This window comes from Terrapene carolina, unplaced genomic scaffold (genome assembly GCF_002925995.2).
Source record: "Terrapene carolina triunguis isolate 2854851 unplaced genomic scaffold, T_m_triunguis-2.0 Scaffold96, whole genome shotgun sequence".
Taxonomy (NCBI): Eukaryota; Metazoa; Chordata; order Testudines; family Emydidae; genus Terrapene; species Terrapene triunguis.
Genome location: NW_020664447.1, coordinates 71585451 through 71603633, shown reverse-complemented (window position 1 = coordinate 71603633; position 18183 = coordinate 71585451). Strand labels below are relative to the sequence as shown.

Sequence of the window (18183 nt, the reverse complement as noted above, 5' to 3'; positions counted from 1 at the left end):
GCCGGCGGTGGTTGCAGCTGTGGAGGAGCAGCAGGTGGTTTGTGCTGCTTCTTGGGCCGCGGAGACAGCGAGCGGTGCCGCGTCTGTACCGGTGCCGGAGACGTCCGGTGCCAAGGTACCTGGCTGGTGCTGGGTCGCTCTGGTGCCGGAGGTGCGTTGCGGACCGACAGTGCCTGGTCTGCGCGCGGTGCCGGGGGCACCGGGCTAAGTGCCGCTTCCATCAGGAGCTGTTTTAGACGGAAGTCCTGCTCCTTTTTTGTCCGAGGCTTGAAAACCTTGCAAATGCGGCACTCGTCAGGTTGATGAGCTTCCCCCAGGTACTTCAGACAGGAGACGTGGGGGTCTCCAATGGGCATCGGCTTGAGACAGGCCGAGCAAGGCTTGAAACCCGGAGACTTGGGCATGAGCCCTGGTACTGGGGCGGAGGAACGGGGATAAACCCCGATATCCCAACTTATGTACAACTATATACACTAATATACTATATACAAACTTACTAAGACTACTCTACTCTAAAAACTGCTAAACTAATAAACTATACTAAGAACTAACTATAAGACAACGAGAAAGCTAGGGATGTGGAGGTCAGCTACGTCACTCTCTACAGTTCCAACGACTGTCACGGGCGGTAAGAAGGAACTGAGGGGGCGCTGGGTCGGCAGGAGCATATATCTGGCGCCATGAGGGCGCCTCTCCAGGGGGCACCTCAGCCGACCCACCGAGAGTTGCTAGGGTAAAAATCTTCCGACGATCGTGCACGCGGCGCGCGCACACCTAATTGGAATCGATATGAGCAAGCACTCGAAGAAGAACCGCGGTTGGCTTCTTCATCCACAGCTCTGGAAACTCCATCTGACGGCATGGTTCCTTCATGGTTTCAATCCCACGAATTAGCCTGCTCGGAACAGGTCCAACATGTCCTCCTGCACAGTAGAAGGAACTCCACTCCTAAGACTTACCTGCAAAAGTGGAAACGCTTCTCCATCTGGTGCGTCCACAGATGCCTAATACCCCAGACTGCAACCCTCTCTGACATCTTAGACTATCTTTTCAAACTAAAACTGGATAGGCTTTCGCTCACTTCTATTGGAATACACCTCGCGGCCCTTACCACCTTCCATGACACTCTGGACAGCTGTTCACTTTCGCCCACCCCACCATCAAACGTTTCCTCACGGGCCTGCAAAATCTCTACCCTGAGATGCATTCACCAGTAGCCTCCTGGAGGCTCAACCTAGTTCTCCGCGCTCTTATGAAACCCCCTTTTGAGCTCCTGGCCACCTCATCCCTGCTCCACATGTCCATGAAAGAGGCTTTCTTGGTTGCCATAACATCAACAAGAAGGGTTGGTGAAATAAGCACCCTGATGGCCTACCCTCCTACATCATTTTCTCTAAACAAGCTTACATATGAACCCGCCTCAAATTCCTCCCCAGGGTGGTGTCTACCTTCCACCTTAACCAGTCAATACACTTACCTGTATTCCATCCCAAGCCTCACACTACTTCACAGGAAGCTGCATTACATACCCTCGACGTCCGACGGGCTCTTGCATTCTATCTTGACAGAACTAAACCATTTTGTGAATCCCCTAGGCTATTTGTTTCTACTACCAAGAGATCAAAGGGTAACGCTATCTCTAAGCAAAGACCCTCCCAGTGGATCTCGGTCTGCATCAGATCCTGCTATCAGACCCAGAATGTTCAACCACCAGAGGGTGTTAGGACTCATTTTACTAGAGCAATGTCAACATCCATTGCCTTCCTCCACAACGTACCTGTTACAGACATATGCAAGGCGGCCACGTAGACATCTGACCACACATTTGCCAAACATTATGCTATCACACGGGATACCACGGCAGACACCACAGTCGGCCATACGGTATTGTCTACTGTTGTCCCTCACAAAACTCCAAAATCCCACCAACCATAGTGGGTACTGCTTCACATTCACCTAGAGTGGAGGACCCACAGGGACAGCACTCGAAGAAGAAGAGAAAGTTACTCACCTTGCAGTAACAGGTTCTTCGAGATGTGTGTCCCTGTGGGTGCTCCACTCCCTGCCCTCCTCCCCTCTACTTTGGAGTACTAGTATGATTTCTCCACGGTAGAGAAGGAACTGATGAGGGTGCGAGACCCACGCACTCAGGAAGATTCCAATGAAATGGGAGATATCAACTGAGTGCGTGCGTCCCGACGAGGCACTGCTACCGAAGATCTCCGATCAATGGCGCCAGGACGCACCGTCACCTAGAGTGGAGCACCCACAGGGACACACATCTTGAAGAACCTCAATTACTGCAAGGTGAATAACTTTCTCTTTTCTGCTCTCGAGTGGGCATCAGTCCAGTTTCCAACGCCTTCCACCTCAGTTGGCAGTCAGCTCCCCTTTATGCTTTCCCTCAGATCTCGATCATTTCACTGGCTGAGACAGTGTTGGTTTTCCAAGCTTGCACTGTCGTTTTAGCCTCCCATATCCTTTCCTCTCCATCCCGACCTGGTCACACTTTGAATCCTGGTCTCAGCTCCCTGCATCTTATGGTGTGGCTGTTCCATGGTTGAATGAGGAGGAAGAGCAATGTTTGGTGAATGTTCGACAGGTCCTGCTCAGTACTAGAAAACCCCCTCCACCAGGATGGCCTGTTCAGCAAAGTGGAAGTGTTTTTCGATGTGGTAATTGGCCCGCGGAGTTCAGCCAACACTGGGTAGTATCCAAGACATCTTGGAGTATTTACCGCATCTTCAGTCATCGGCGTTATACTTAGCTCATTGACGGTGTATCTAGTGCCAATAGTCTTTCATCCACCCATTCATGGAAGATCAGTGTTTTTCACTGATGGCGAGATTCTTAAAAGAAATCCTTTGCCTCCATTCAATGGTCTGGGAACCGGTTCCCTTGTGGGACCTTAACACAGTCTTAGCAGCTCTGATGGGACTTATGTACGAACATCTAGCATCCTGTCCCTTTCCTCTCTTGTGTCAAAAAACTATTCCTTGTGGCAATAACATCTGCAAGGAGAGTGTGAGAGCTGCAGGCTTTGATAGCAGAGCCTCCTTACATGCAATTATCCCAAGACATAGTGACATTGTGGCTGCATCTGAAATTTGTATCTAAAGTGGTCTGGGTTTCATTTAAACCCGGCGGTTTCATTTGCCTGTGTTTTTGTCCTAAGCTGCTTATCTCTGGAGGAGCAGCATCTTCACACATTAGACCTCAAACTGTGTCTGGCCTTTTACCTGGACTGGACTAAATTCTTTTGGGCTTCACCTTGTCTGTTTGTGTTGTATGCAAACTGTATGAAGGGACAGGCAGTCTCCTCACTGACTATCTGTAAGTGGACAGCTTCCTGCATCAAGACTGCATACAAAACTGCTTTGGCTATGCCCCCTCTATCGTAGCGAGCTCATTCTATGAGCGCACAGACTATGCCAATAGTGTTCGTACTTGATATCTCAATATTGTATATTTGTAGGGCTGCCATGTGGTCATCAATATGTATTTTTATGAACCATTATGCCATTATTGCAGCATCCAGATCAGATGCAAACTTTGGGAAGGCGGTTTTGCAGTCCTTGTTTAAATAGAATCCGAGCCACACCCCCTGGGTATAGCTAGTGAGTCATCCAAGTGGAATACATGGCTGCATCTACTCGAAGAAGAAGCAGTTACTTACTCTAATTGTGGTCCTTGGAGATGTGATGCAGATGTGTATTCCACGACCCACCCTCTGACCCATCTGCATCAGAAACTAGTCTCTGGGCATTCACTGCAAAGGAACTGAGCGGGGTGCGGGCAGCAATGCCTCATATAGACAGGGAGGGGGAATAGCCATGAGGTGTGAGCGCTGCCCCTCTATAGGTACTTCTAGGCAAAATTCTCCAGCTCCAGTGAACTGGGGGTACGCACACCTAAATAGAATACATACCTGCATCACATGTCAAAGAACCACAGTTACAGTAAGTGACCATTTCTTTACTACTAATAAAAGGTAATAGTAATGTGATGTGGATTAGTATCAAGTGCCTAGTGGTTACTGTCACATCTACTTATTAACTGTATTTGATTTAAAAATGAAAAATAATGAATCAGCTGCAAACTAATACAATAACTACTCATGCTGAACCTTGATGCCTTTCTGATCATGCAACCACACCTTCCTTTCAAAACAGTTCTTCTGCAGTGGTTAAACAAACAAAAACCCACCCAACAACTCTACTTTGCAAAACAAGAGACTCCACTGTACAGTCTTCTCCTTGTGAGTAGAAGATGAGAGGACAAACAAAACATGACAGAGGTATAGACACATTGCTTAATGCACTATTGGAAGGTGCTCAGCTACTGTGGTGATAATGATGGCATAAAAACCTGAATAGAATAGAATTTCTCCAGTAGGACTGACCCTCAAGGGATGGTTATAATATATGACCTGAGTGCAGATGATACAGCTGTTATCTCAGAAGATTCCCAGCCATTTTCTGTCTGGAATTTAATAATCTCTCCCACTTACAACTTTGGCAACTGTTATTCTTTTTGCAGAATACTTTGTGTTATGGTTGCCTAGCATACAGTTGTTTATAACTGTTTCAAAGTTAAAGGCTAAAGAAGTCTGTGCAATAATGGTACTAAGGTGCTTTTGAAAATCTCACCCAAAAACCTAAGTGACTTCAGATCAAAAGGATTTGTGCAAGTCCCCAGGGGATTTGCTTTTGAAAATCCTACCCTTTGCTTTTATGTACTATCTGTGAATTAGTGAACATAATAAATCATTGGGGATGTCATGAAATTCTAACAAGATAAGAAAATATATTGCCAAAATGCTTAATGTAGAAGATTGCTGTTTCTCTGTCCATCAGAGAAAAAGTAGCATTTGAGGTAGGTTTTTATAAATACAGCACCATATGGAACTGAGTCCCCCCATTTACTCTTGTTACCATCTTAATTTAAAGACTGGTTCAGATATTAGGTTTGTAAGGGAGTACTTCATTCTCTTAATAAACTGGGCACATGCTTCAACTCATCTCAATAGTGCTAATCTGTAAGAATGGAAATCTGAGTAGTTGAAGTAATGAAGGGTTACTTCTTAGTAAACAGTTCTCAGAATTTACTGCCTCTAAACAGTCAGACTAGCCCTTCCTCTCTTTTTCCTGCTTGTTGTTTTTAAAGTTACTATTTTAAGGCAGTCAGGAACTGAGGGTGGGATGCAGTTTTCCACATATAGATGTGGTCAGCGCACCTTTCTGCAAAAGCATGAGACCCCATTTAGGCTCTAACTACTCTTTTAACAGTACTGGTCAGGGTTGCTTGGTGTGACTATGTAGATTTAGTGAATTACTGATAAATAAACTAATTTTTTTTACATGGCAGTTACATAAGTCATTAAAGTAGAAAAGGGAGTTCTTAATTATGCGTCAGCCCTCCCTATCCATGCCACTATGCTATAGGCTTGAGATGTTTCGTTCTGTAAGGGACAGGAACCTATTGGATAGTAGCAAAATTTAGGGAATTCACTGTAGTAATGGAATAAGAAGAGGATGTACATCTGCCCTCCTTGCCCTATAATCCTGATGTGTCATGACCCTTGTCATAATCCTGACCCTTGTCATGCTTGCTCTGGGCTCCTCCCCCCACAGCTGTGCTAGTGCCCCTCAATACTGACCTGCACCCCTGTCATCCTAGCCCTAGACTCCTTCCCACGCACAACTCTGTAGAACAAAGATGAAGGAAAGTGTACATCCATTACTTCATGGAGAAGGGGAGAGTGAGTAAGTAACAGATAATGCAGAGAAAGCTGAAGTATTTAATGCCTTTTTTGCTTCAGTCTTCACTAAAAAGGCTAATTGTGATGAGATGCTCAACATAATTAATATTAACAACAAGGGGGAAGGATCTCAGGGCAAAACAGGAAAGAACAGGCTAAATAATATTTAGATAAATTAGATGTGTTTAATTCAGCCTATGAAAAACTAGAGTACCTATCCCTTGCTACCCCTGGTTTCTTTTGTAAACTGAACAGTGCGTCCTTTTAATCTCTCCTCATATGGAAGTTGTTCAAAATCCCTAATCTTTTCTGTTGCCCTTCGCTGTACTTTTTCCAATTCTAACACACTTTTTTTTTTTTTTTTAGAAGGGGCAACCAGAACTGCATGCAATATTCCAGGTGTGGGATTACTATGGATTTATATAGTGGCATGATGATATTGTCGGTTTTACAGGGAGTCCTCAGACTTATGACACAATTCGTTCCTCAGAATTGGGTTGTAAGTTGAAATGTAAGTTGAAACCGCTTTTCCCATAGGAATCAATGATATGAAGGGGGGATTGGTTCCTGAACCAAGGCTTGATACACTATTTTCACCACAATAACCCAGATTTTTGTACTAAATGAATTATAGATGACTAATGTTGCAACATCAATGTATTTACAGTACATTCTATTTTGTAAATAGCATTCAAATAAACATATAAAATCACATATGTTGCTCAGAATGCTGGCAACACAGGCTCAGAAAGCCAGGGGGAATGGCACACATGCTGAGCCTCAGCCAATCAGCTTTCTGATTGGCTCACGGCCCCGGGCTCAGCCAATCAAAAACAAGTGGCAACCTTACCTGGCAACAAGCTACCCTGCTGTCTCGAAACCAATCAGCTCTATACCAGTATAATACCACTAGGAAGTGATTTAAAGAGAACTTTATGCAAATCGAGCATCATAAGGGCGAAACAAACATCATGGGGTGGCGTGAGACGTAAGTCAGGCATCGTAAGTCCGAGGACTCCCTGTATCATCTATGCCAGGGGTAGGCAACCTATGGCACGCGTGCCAAAGGCAGCACGCGAGCTGATTTTCAGTGGCAGTCACACTGCCCGGGTCCTGGCCACTGGTCTGGGGGGCTCTGCATTTTAATTTAATTTTAAATGAAGCTTCTTAAACATTTTAAAAACCTTATTTACTTTACATACAACAATAGTTTAGTTATATATTATAGACTTATAGAAAACGTTAAAATGTATTACTGGCACGCAAAACCTTAAATTAGAGTGAATAAATGAAGACTCGGCACCCCACCTCTGAAAGGTTGCCGACCCCTGATCTATGCCTTTCCTAATGGTTCCTAACATTCTGTTAGCTTCTTTGACTGCCACTGCAAGTTGAGCAGATGTTTTTGGAGAACTAGCCACAATGACTCAAAATTCTCTTTCTTGTGTGATAACAGCTAATTTAGACCCTATCATTTTGTTGTATGTATAGTTGGGATGATGTTTTCCAGTGTGCGCTACTTTGCATGTATTATGAACATTGAACATTGAATTTAATCTGCCATTTTGTTGTACAGTCATCCAGTTTTATGAGATCCTTTTGTAACTCTTTGCAGTCTGCTTTGGACTTAAGTATCCTTGAGTAATTTTGTGCCATCTGAAATTTTGCCACCTGAATGTTTACCCCTTTTTCCAGATCACTTATGAATATGTTAAATAGCATTGGTCCCTGTACAGATTCTTAGGGGACCTCTCTCCATTCTAAAAACTGACCATTTCTTCCTACCCTTTGTTTCCTGTCTTTAACCAGTTACTGATCCATGAGAGGACCTTCCCTCTTATCCCCTGGCTGCTTACTTTGCTTAAGAGCCTGTGGTGAGGGACCTTGTCAAAGGCTTTTTGGAAGTCCAAGTTTACCATATCCACTGAATTACCCTTGTTCACATGCTAGACCCCCTCAAAGAATACTAATAGATTGGTGAGGCATGATTTCCCTTTACAAAACCCGTGTTGACTCTTCCCCAACATATTGTGTTCATCTGTTTGTCTGATAATTCTGTTCTTTATTATAGTTTCAACCAATTTGTCTGGTACTGAAGTTAGGCTTACCAGCCTGTAATTGCCAGGATTGCTTCTGGAGCCTTTTAAAAAAAATCTGCATTGCATTAGCTATCCTCCACTCACCTGATAGCGGCTGATTTACGTGATATGTTACATAACCTAAAAAGAATAGTGTGACAGGGCCCAGCGTGTCGAGTTAGGGTGCCCACGTCGACCCAGTGCGAGGTTTGTACACCCCATCACACAGTCATCGGGATTCCCTGTTAAGTGGGTGATTCCAGTCAAGTGGGTCCTGGCCCCCTGCCAGGATCACTTAGACAAATAGTCCGTGGGTCCCAGGGCAGGCAAAACAAACAAGCAGTCTGAAGCCCTGCAGCCTCCTGGATGGGGCAGGCAATAGGACTTGGGGAATTAGCCCCCTGGCCAGGGCAAAACATCATTCAGTGTATGGCCCCTGGGTGGGGAAAACAAACAAACAGTCTATAGGCCTTACTTCCCTCTGGGCTGGGACATAGAGCAAGCAGCAGCCTCCTCAGCAGGCGGTGGCTTGGCTTCCCCGGCAATCTCCGCCATCAGCGAAACGCCTGGAGCGTAGTCTGGGTGTTTGGGCTCTACCACCAGGACTATCGCAGGAATCAGCAGTATACGTCCTTTCCTCTCTGTCGTCCACTCCGACTGACCTGGGCTGCCTCCTTTTATCCAGCTTCTCCACCTGGAGCATGCGCAGCAGGGGAAAGGGGGCGTGGTTGCCTGGGCCCACAATGATTGGTCCGCCCCCGGTGGCCCAGTGTGGGGTTGGTACACCCCATCACAGGTGGCTCAAGTGTTGGAATCTTCCTCACATCCTCTGCAGTGATGAGCAATGCAAAGAATTCATTTAGCTTCTCTGCAACTGCCTTGTCTTTGAATGCTCTTTTAGTACCTTGATCATCCAGTGGTCCTGCTAATTGTTTGGCAGGCTTCCTGCTTCTGATTTATTACATTTTTTTTTTTGCTCCATTAGCTATCTTCAAGAACCCATAGAGGACAAGTGAGGTCCCATAGGAATGGAAAAGGACAAACATAGTATCCAGCTTTAAAAAAGGGAGAAAAGGAAGGACCTGGAGAATAATAGGCAAGCTAGCCTAACTTCAGTACCTGGAAAGATACTGAAACAAATTATTAAACAATAAGTTAATAACAATAATAGAGGATAATAAGGTGATAAGCAATAGCCAGTATGGATTTGTCAAGAACAAATAATCCCAAACCAATGTTATATCCTTCTTTGACAGGGTAACCAGCCTAATAAATAGAAACAGTAGACATGATATAGCTTGACTTTAGTAAGGCTTTTGACACAATTCCACGTGACATTCTCATAAGCAAACTAGGGAAATATTGTCTACGTGCAATTACTATAAGGCGCTTATATAACTAGTTGAAAGACTGTACTCAACAAGTAGTTATCAGTGGTTCACTGTCAAACTGGGAGGATGTACCAAGTAGTATTTTGCAAAGGTCTGTTCTGGGTCTGATAGTATTCAGTGTTTTCATTAATGACTTGAATGATGGAATGGAAAGTGTGCTTATAAAATTTGCATTTCAAGCTGGGGAGGGGTTGCAAGCACTATGGAGGATGGGACTAGAATTCAAAATGATCTTGATAATTTAGAGAATTGGTCTGAAATCAATAAGACAATATTCAGTAAAGACACGTGCAAGGTACTGCACTTAGGAAGGAAAAATCAAATGCACAGATACAAAATGGAGAATAACTGAATAGGCATCATTACTGCAGAAGAGTCCGAGGGCTATAGTGGATCACAAATTTAATATGAGCCAACAGTATGATGGTGTTGTGAAAAAAGCAAATAGTATTCTGAGCTGTATTACACAGGAGTGTCATATGTAAGACATTGGAGGTAATTGTTCTGCTATACCCAGCACTGTTGAGGCCTCAGCTGGAGTACTGTGTCCATTTTTTGGCATCATACTTTAAGAAAGATGTGGACGAATTGGAGGGAGTCCAGAGGAGAGCAGTAAAAATGATAAAAGGTTTAGAAAACATGTCCTATAAGGAAAGGTTGAAAGAACTATGTATGTTTAGTGTAGAGAGGAGAAGGCTGAAGGGGGACCTGGTAAGTCTTCAAATACGTAAATGGTTATTATGAAGAGGACATTATTCAATTGTTTTTCATGTCCTCTGAGGATAGGACAAGAAGTAATTGGCTTAGTTTGCAGTATGGGAGTTTTAAGTTGGCTATCTCTAACTATAAGAATAATTAAGCAGTAGAACAGGGATTTTTCCCTGATGTCTTTAGCTTCCCTTATCAATTTTCTACACTTCATAGTTGGTAATTTATAATGTTCACAATCTACATCATGTTTTTTTTCCATTTGTTATATAGTGTGTGTTTGTTTCTAATTTCTGTCTTCACTTCCCTCTTAACTAGGATGGGCTTTTAACCCAGTTGTTCTCTTCTGTGACTGAGGAATTGTGGCTTTTGGGCTGTCTTGTAAACTCTTCTTAAACAATTGCAATGTTCATTCATATTTTGCTCTCTAAATTCTTCCTTCCCATCAGTTTTGCTCATAATTCTTATTTTCTTCATCTTCGGAAAATTAGGTTCCAAGTATATCTGTTATTTAGCTGGGATTATCCTCTGTTTGTCCATAATTAATGTAATGAGGTCTTGGTCACTGGTCCACTGACAACCACAACTTCCAGTCCAGTGATCAGCTCATAATAATGAGGGTCCAAAATAGTTATCTTAGGTGTTTCATCTTTTCTTTCAGAATATTGTCACCTATGATAGAAACTCTGATGGTGTTTTATTACTGGCTGCATGAGACCTGCAGCATATATTTCACATAACACAATTTTTCCTAACACAAATTGCAGACAGGCACTTTAAGGAGCAACTTGTCCTTTTGTCTAAATTGATTCAGTCATCTGCAACAGCCCCCCTTGAGCTTTATTAGTTAGCAAATTGATCCACATGCATTCAAGATTCTGCTGTTCTGAACTATCAATAATTCTAAAACAGGTAAGGGTTTGCTTAATGTAGAGTGTCAGTCCCCACCTCTTTTACTCACTATATCTCTCCTAAATAGATTGTAACCAGTGATGTTAACATTCCAGTAAAGGGAAGCATCCACCCAGAGGTCGGTAATGCCAGTTGTCAAATTTCTTCTCACCAGTGAGAATTTCCAGTTCCTTCTGCTTATTACCCAGACTCCTAGCACCGTTGTATAAGAAATTTAAAAAATTATTTTCTTTACGTTCTTTGCTACTTAGGTTCAATATGTTCCTAGCACCTGGAGTCTGAGTTTGTAATGCTTTTGACCCTTTAACATTATTCCCTTGCATTATATTTTTATATATATGAACCAAAGATGAGGCTGGGAATATGTTTGTGAGTGCGCACTCGTGCACTTTTAAGTCAGATGTAGTACTGAGTGAAAATGCTTTATGTACTTAAATACAATGATTTTCATTCAGGAGGAAAAAGAATAAACTATGCATTAAAATTGAACAAGAAAAAATTCAAATGTACTTGGAAATAAGTACTCTTGCAGACTATATTGGGAGGGAAATGAAAAGATGCAGTAAAGGAGGAAGAAAAATGATTTAGGATTAATGCGTTCAGATTCTTTGAGCATGATATAAAAGTTTCGTTAATTACAAACTAAAAAAAAAAGTAGGTTTTTAAAGTAAAGAAATAGCTCTGGGTCAGAGGGAACGAAGAAGTGTTTTAAGAAGATGAAGTAGCCAAATGGAAATTTGATTCTAGCCATCATATGTGGGGGAAGACTCAAAAAGAAGGCATTATTAGTAGAGTTTTGTGGGCAGACAAAGAAAGTAGATAAATGTGAGGTGTCAGAAACAGATCATTTGAGCTTTGTCAGATTTTCTTATCATTATCAGCACACCAGCTTGCTTTCTCCCCAAATTCTCACCAGGAACTTTTCTAATAACTAAATCAAATTATTTCTGCAGCCTGTCAGAACTGTATTGCCCATGTTGGTTGAATCTTAATGGTTTATAACCCATCTTTAATGTTGGAATTCAGTGATTATATGAATATTCCTTAAATTAGGGAAACTGGCACAGGAAAATACACATTCTCTCTCTCTGAATTTTCTCAGGTTTGGTCTTCCAAGTTTTTGTACTGGTAGCAAGAGACAACTTTAAAGCTCAATCCTGCAAGATGCAGAGCACATTCTTGGAGTGCTATTGCGCACTCTCACTCATATGGCAGTCTAGATTACTTAGCACATTACAGAATAGAGCTTTAAATGATTTAAAAGACTGATGCACATTTGGTTAGTGCACTTAAATTGGAATAAACCAATTTAATTCTTTTAAAGTAGGTAGTGTTAAATAATATTCTTCAGTTACAATAAGTACTCCGTCCTGTAAAAATGAGGTTGCTAAGAAGTGTAATATTTTTACTAATTCAGTGTTTAAACATTTTCCATTTCCCTTTCTAAACATGCTAGTTTCTAATTTTTCCTGCTTGTTAGTGATATAGTTGTGATATAGAATTTGATTTGATATGCTTGGCACTGTATCTTGGAAAATCATCTCCTAAGCATGCGCATACATATCAGCTGATTTCACAAGTTGCATAGTGGTAAACACATGCTTATCTCCAATCAGAACTGATTTATAAATTAAACATTATTTAACTTCTCTTTTTAATTAAGCAGTATGAGGAAATAGGATATATTCACAAATAGGAGAAAAGCATATTGGCTTACATATTTGTTCTTAGAGACTAAATTCTTTTTTAAATTGTTGGTTCGAATCAGTTTTGTGTATGTTTTAAAACTGCATCTTTTAAATTGTTAACTTTAACTTAGTTATCTTTGCATTTGCTTTTCAGAATTTATTGTTCACAGATGAAAATGATAATTCAGAAATAAAAATAATTGATTTTGGATTTGCTCGGTTAAAACCACCTGATAATCAGCCTCTTAAGACTCCATGTTTTACTCTTCATTATGCTGCTCCAGAGCTCTTGAATCACAATGGTTATGACGAATCCTGTGATCTCTGGAGTTTGGGGGTCATTTTGGTGAGTGTTTGGTTGTGTGGCTTATTTATTTTAATCATTCTATAACACAAGCAAAATTGATTCCTTGTTAAAACTAATGTCTGGAGAGGGCTTGACACTGTCCCAGATAAACTAGAATTGGATGGACACTGCTTTGGAGTGGAGTGAGGATATATTTTTCCTGCACATATAGTAGCAAGCTGGGATGTGTATTGGAGGCATTTAAGAAGGTAGAGCTAGAGCCAGCTTTCAGGTTTTTTCTGAGCAATTTGATTAAATTATTTTCCTTGGAATGTTCACCTGTTAAAACAGCTTGGATGTGTGAAGGAAATAATAAGTCGATTATGAGACCTCTATAAATTTATATTATGCTCTTAAAACTGTTCCGGTTCAGATAAAGACCCAACCTACATTCTGTTTTACAGAAAAAATTATTTTGAAAAATAAGTAAATGGTATAGGCTTTCCCACTGCATAAAATCTGTATGTTTTCAACATTCCTGAGACATGTAAGCCATGTTGCTTACAAGGTCTCTAAATAAAGACCTGTTGTGCTTTAGACCATGTACACCTTAAAGAGAAAATATAACTCTTATTAAAGTACCATTAGTTGGAATATATACGCTGTTGCTAACTCTGCAAGTAACAATATCTGAATATTGAGTTAGTTAGGTTAATGTGTAATCAGTAATGTTGTAGTAAAGTTGGCAATAAATATATGATACTAATTAGTACTAGTTTTGTTCTCCTGGTAGTATACAATGCTGTCAGGACAGGTACCCTTCCAGTCTCAAGACAAAGGTTTAACATGCATCAGTGCATTGGAAATTATGAAGAAAATTAAAAAGGGAGAATTCTCCTTTGAAAGAGAAGCCTGGAAGAATGTATCTCAAGAAGCCAAAGATTTGATACAAGGTAGGTATCCATAGATATTTCATATTTTCCTTTTAGTTGCAGTGACCAGAGAAAAGTACCATACTGTATACTTTTGTGTTCTTCAGTTTTTGGTGCTTTATTAATATTAATTTAAGTTTATAAGGAAACCAAAGTAGTCTTTTTGTTACAAGCAGTAATTATCAGCTCATCCATAATCAATGTCTATAATTTTTTAGGGATGTCAGTTATTGAACACTTGATTTATTATTGTTGATTTATGAATGTTTTATAACAAGTACTTAGTTCATTTCTCTGTTAAAAAGTATTTTGTACAACCCTGTGTCAACATTGTATGAGCTATATCTAAAGTGATATATAATCATGACTCATCAAATGATTCAAGTTTTATGTTTTCAAATGATTACTTTATCCACAGTATTAAAAAGATAAATAATAGCTCCTGGATTAAGAATATATTTAATATATATATAATATATTTCTGTTAGGACTTCTTACAGTGGATCCAAATAAAAGAATTAAAATGTCCAGCTTGAGATATAGTGAATGGCTTCAAGATGGGAGCCAGCTGTCATCCAATCCTCTAATGACTCCTGATAACTTAGGCTCTTCAGGAGCTGCTGTACATACATACGTCAAAGCAACCTTTCATGTAAGCTTAAAAACTCTTGTATTTTAATTATAAATATTAAACATTTGCTATATTATATCAGCCTAGAATTTGGATTTACATGAATTTTTTTATTTAAAAAATGTATTTACATTTAGAGTTCTATGATAGGTGTATAGGAAGTTACAGAAATATAAGGCCTATATAATATGTTGACTTGTATCAATGGCCAAAAACCTACATGAGAGAATATAATGAAACACATGTCAAAATGGGAAGTTGAGAGAGGAATATAGATTTTGACAGCATATTTATATCACTGAGGAAAGTGATGGTGGTGAAACAGCTACCATAAATATACAAGTTTAGAGAAGGTCCTTAAACAAAGCTTTGTAAGATATGTGTAACGTTCTGGTTACACTTAGCACTTGCTTGACTTTCAGTTTAATTGCCCTTCTTGTGATTAGGAAAGAGAAAATTAATCGCCATTTTAATTGCATTATTAAATGAATACCAATTGAAATTTATTAAATATTTTTGGATGTTTTTCTACATTTTCAAATATATTGATTTCAAATACAATACAGAATACAAAGTGTACACTCCTCACTTTATATTATTATTTTTGATTACAAATATTTGCACTATAAAAATGATAAACATAAGAAATAGTATTTTTCAATTCACCTCATACAAGTACTGTAGTGCAATCTGTTGTGAAAGTGCAACTTACAAATGTAGAATTTTTTTTGTTACATAACTGCACTCAAAAACAAAACAATGCAAAACTTCAGCGCCTACAAGTTCATACAACCCTACTTCTCGTTTAGGCAATCGCTAAGATAAACCAGTTTGTTTACATTTATGGGAGATAATGCTGCCCACTTCTTATTTACAATGTCACCAGAAAGTGAGAACAGGCGTTCACATGGCACTTCTGTAGCCGGCATTGCAAGGTATATACGTGCCAGATATGCTAAACATCCGTATGCCTTTTCATGCTTTGGCCACCATTCCAGAGGACATGCTTCCATTCTGATGAAGCTTGTTAAAAAAATAATGCGTTAATTAAATTTGTGACTGAACTCCTTGGGGGAGAATTGTATGTCTCCAGCTCTATTTTACCTGCATTCTGCCATATATTTCATGTTATAGTAGTCTCGGATGATGACTCAGCACATGTTGTTCATTTTAAGAACACTTTCACTGAAGATTTGACAAAAAGCAAAGAAGGTACCAATGTGAGATTTCTAAAGATAGCTACAGCACTCAACCCAAGATTTAAGACTCTGAAGTGCCTTCCAAAATCTGAGAGGGACGAGGTGTGGAGTATGCTTTCAGAAGTCTTAAAAGAGCAACACTCCGATGTGAAAACTACAGAACCCGAACCACCAAAAAAGAAAATCAACCTTCTGCTGGTTGCATCTTACTCAGATGATGAAAATGAACATGCATTGGTCTGCACTGCTTTGGATTGTTATCGAGCACAACCCGTCATCAGCATGTCCTCTGGAATAGTGGTTGAAGCATGAAGGGTCATGTGAATCTTCAGCGCATCTGGCATGGAAATATCTTATGATGCCAGCTACAACAGTGCCATGAGAACGCCTATTCTCACTTTCAGGTGACACTTTGAACAAGACGCGGGCAGCATTATCTTCTGCAAATGTAAACAAACTTGTTTGACTGAGCGATTGGCTGAACAAGAAATAGGACTGAGTGGACTTGTAGGATCTAAAGTTTTGTATTGTTTTATTTTTGAATGCAGTTTTTTTTGTATATAATTCTACATTTGTAAGTTCAACTTTCCTGATTAAAGAGATTGCACTACAGTACTTGTATTAGGTGAATTGAAAAATACTATTTCTTTTGTTTTTTACAGTGCAAATATTTGTAATAAAAATAAATATAAAGTTAGAATTGTACACTTTGTATTCTGTTGTAATTGAAATCAATGTATTTGAAAATGTAGAAAACATCCAAAAATATTTAAATAAATGGTATTCTATTGTTTAACATTGCGATTAATCGTGGGAGTAACATTTTTAATCGCTTGACAGCACTAGTTTAAAGGCTTGTAAAATTGTCATAAACTGCATGAAGAATGTATAGACATGACTCTTGAGAAATAATAAAACATAGAACTCATACTAAATTACACATGTTCTAACATTTCTTAAACCTTTTACAAATGCATAAATTGCCTTTTTATTTTGAAACAGGCCTTTAACAAGTACAAAAGGGAAGGATTTTGCCTCCAGAATGTTGACAAGGCACCTCTTGCTAAAAGAAGGAAGATGAAAAAGACAAGTACAAGCACAGAGACGCGTAGCAGTTCCAGTGAAAGTTCACATTCTTCCTCCTCTCATTCTCATGGTAAAATTACACCAACAAAAACCCTGCAGCCAACAAATCCTGCAGACAGCAATAACCCAGAAACCATCTTCCAGTTCTCTGACTGAAAAGCAGAGAAATATCCTTTCTTGAACAATTAAGAGGTGATAAGCCTGGTAGTACCTGTCCCTCCTTGGAACAGAGGGATTACGGGGATATGTCCATTGCTTTGAACAATTTGTTTCAGTTCTGCCTTTTTAGCTTTTTGTTTCAAGACATTTGGTTTTAGTCCTAGTTCAGAATCATTGGATGTGGTATAATATTGTGAATACAACCGACATTGAACTCTCTTAGGGCTGGATTGGTGTGCAGTCTAGTCCTGAGTAAGGGGTAATCACATTGTTGTTTTATCCCTGGAGTGTGACTGAGAGGCATAATCTCCTTTCAGTTTCCCCACTGTTCCAGGGAGGGAATATACTGTAAAAGTCAATGTGTACTCCCTGAAACGCTGTGTAACTTTGCCACTAGGCATGTTGTGGGGAGCAGAGTCAAGAGCCCTCCTGCCCATCTGCATAAGGAGGGTCATAGCAGCTCTGGTTCTCTCTGCACACAAGTAATGGCGGTACAGTGCACTAAAGCAAGAGGCCATCTTACATCACTTCTAACTCCCTTGTGTTGGTGCATAGGATGGGCCGGAACCTGGACCTTATTTAGGAATTTAAGAACAGAGCTGAACATAAAAGGAGTACCATTATGCTGTTTTACAAATTTATTCTTTAAATTTGGTTTTACGCTACTCAGAATATAACAGTCTTATATTATCTAGATGCAAAAGGAATCTATGGCTAGCAAGATGAGGTGACTTTGCACTGTAATGCTATTGTTTATTTGTTTTTCTAGAAAATATAAATTTTTAAAAAACTTTTCAAGCTCCAAAATCCAGTGATATAACAGAGAAAAGAAGTTGAAATTTAGTACTGAACATTTTTTTAAAAATGGTCATGTGTTCAAATATCTATTTCAAGGAACAGTTATAATGTATTGTGTTTATCTTTTATATTTCTATGATAACTTGAAGATACCAAGAGGAATCTTTTTTTAAAAGATGCAGAAACGCCAAATTCCATTTTTGTTATCATGGGGTCCATATTGAATGCATGCCAACTTATGTTTTTAATTTTGCATTGCACAAATATGGCAGTTAGCTTAATACTGATCGTAAAATATTCAAATATATTTTTCTTGCTTGTGCTTTATAAAACACCTGAATGATTTTGATGTTTTCTCATGGAGTGTATTTGGGATCCCACAAGGTGTTGCATGCTGCTCTGAGATGCTGAGTGTCCTTAAGTCTCACTGATTTCAGCGGGAGTTGTGGGCTCTGAGCACCTTTGGAGGAGTGCTCAGCACCTGGCAGGAATGAAACCCTGTACCTTCGCCATTTTTTTTCATTCCTTACATTACATTTCCTTCCTCACATCTT

At 39.9% G+C, this 18183-nt stretch overlaps 1 protein-coding gene across 1 annotated transcript in view; it reads left to right on the top strand.

The window, feature by feature from the left end:
- RPS6KA5 (ribosomal protein S6 kinase A5) overlaps nt 1–16828 on the top strand; it is a 161618-nt gene extending 144790 nt beyond the window's left edge. Inside the window, exons 14-17 of the mRNA XM_024209696.3 lie at nt 12693–12884; nt 13618–13777; nt 14245–14408; nt 16589–16828. Coding sequence (XP_024065464.1) covers nt 12693–12884; nt 13618–13777; nt 14245–14408; nt 16589–16828 — 756 coding nt within the window. The remainder of the gene's footprint in view (nt 1–12692; nt 12885–13617; nt 13778–14244; nt 14409–16588) is intronic.
- Nucleotides 16829–18183: the final 1355 nt, after the last annotated feature.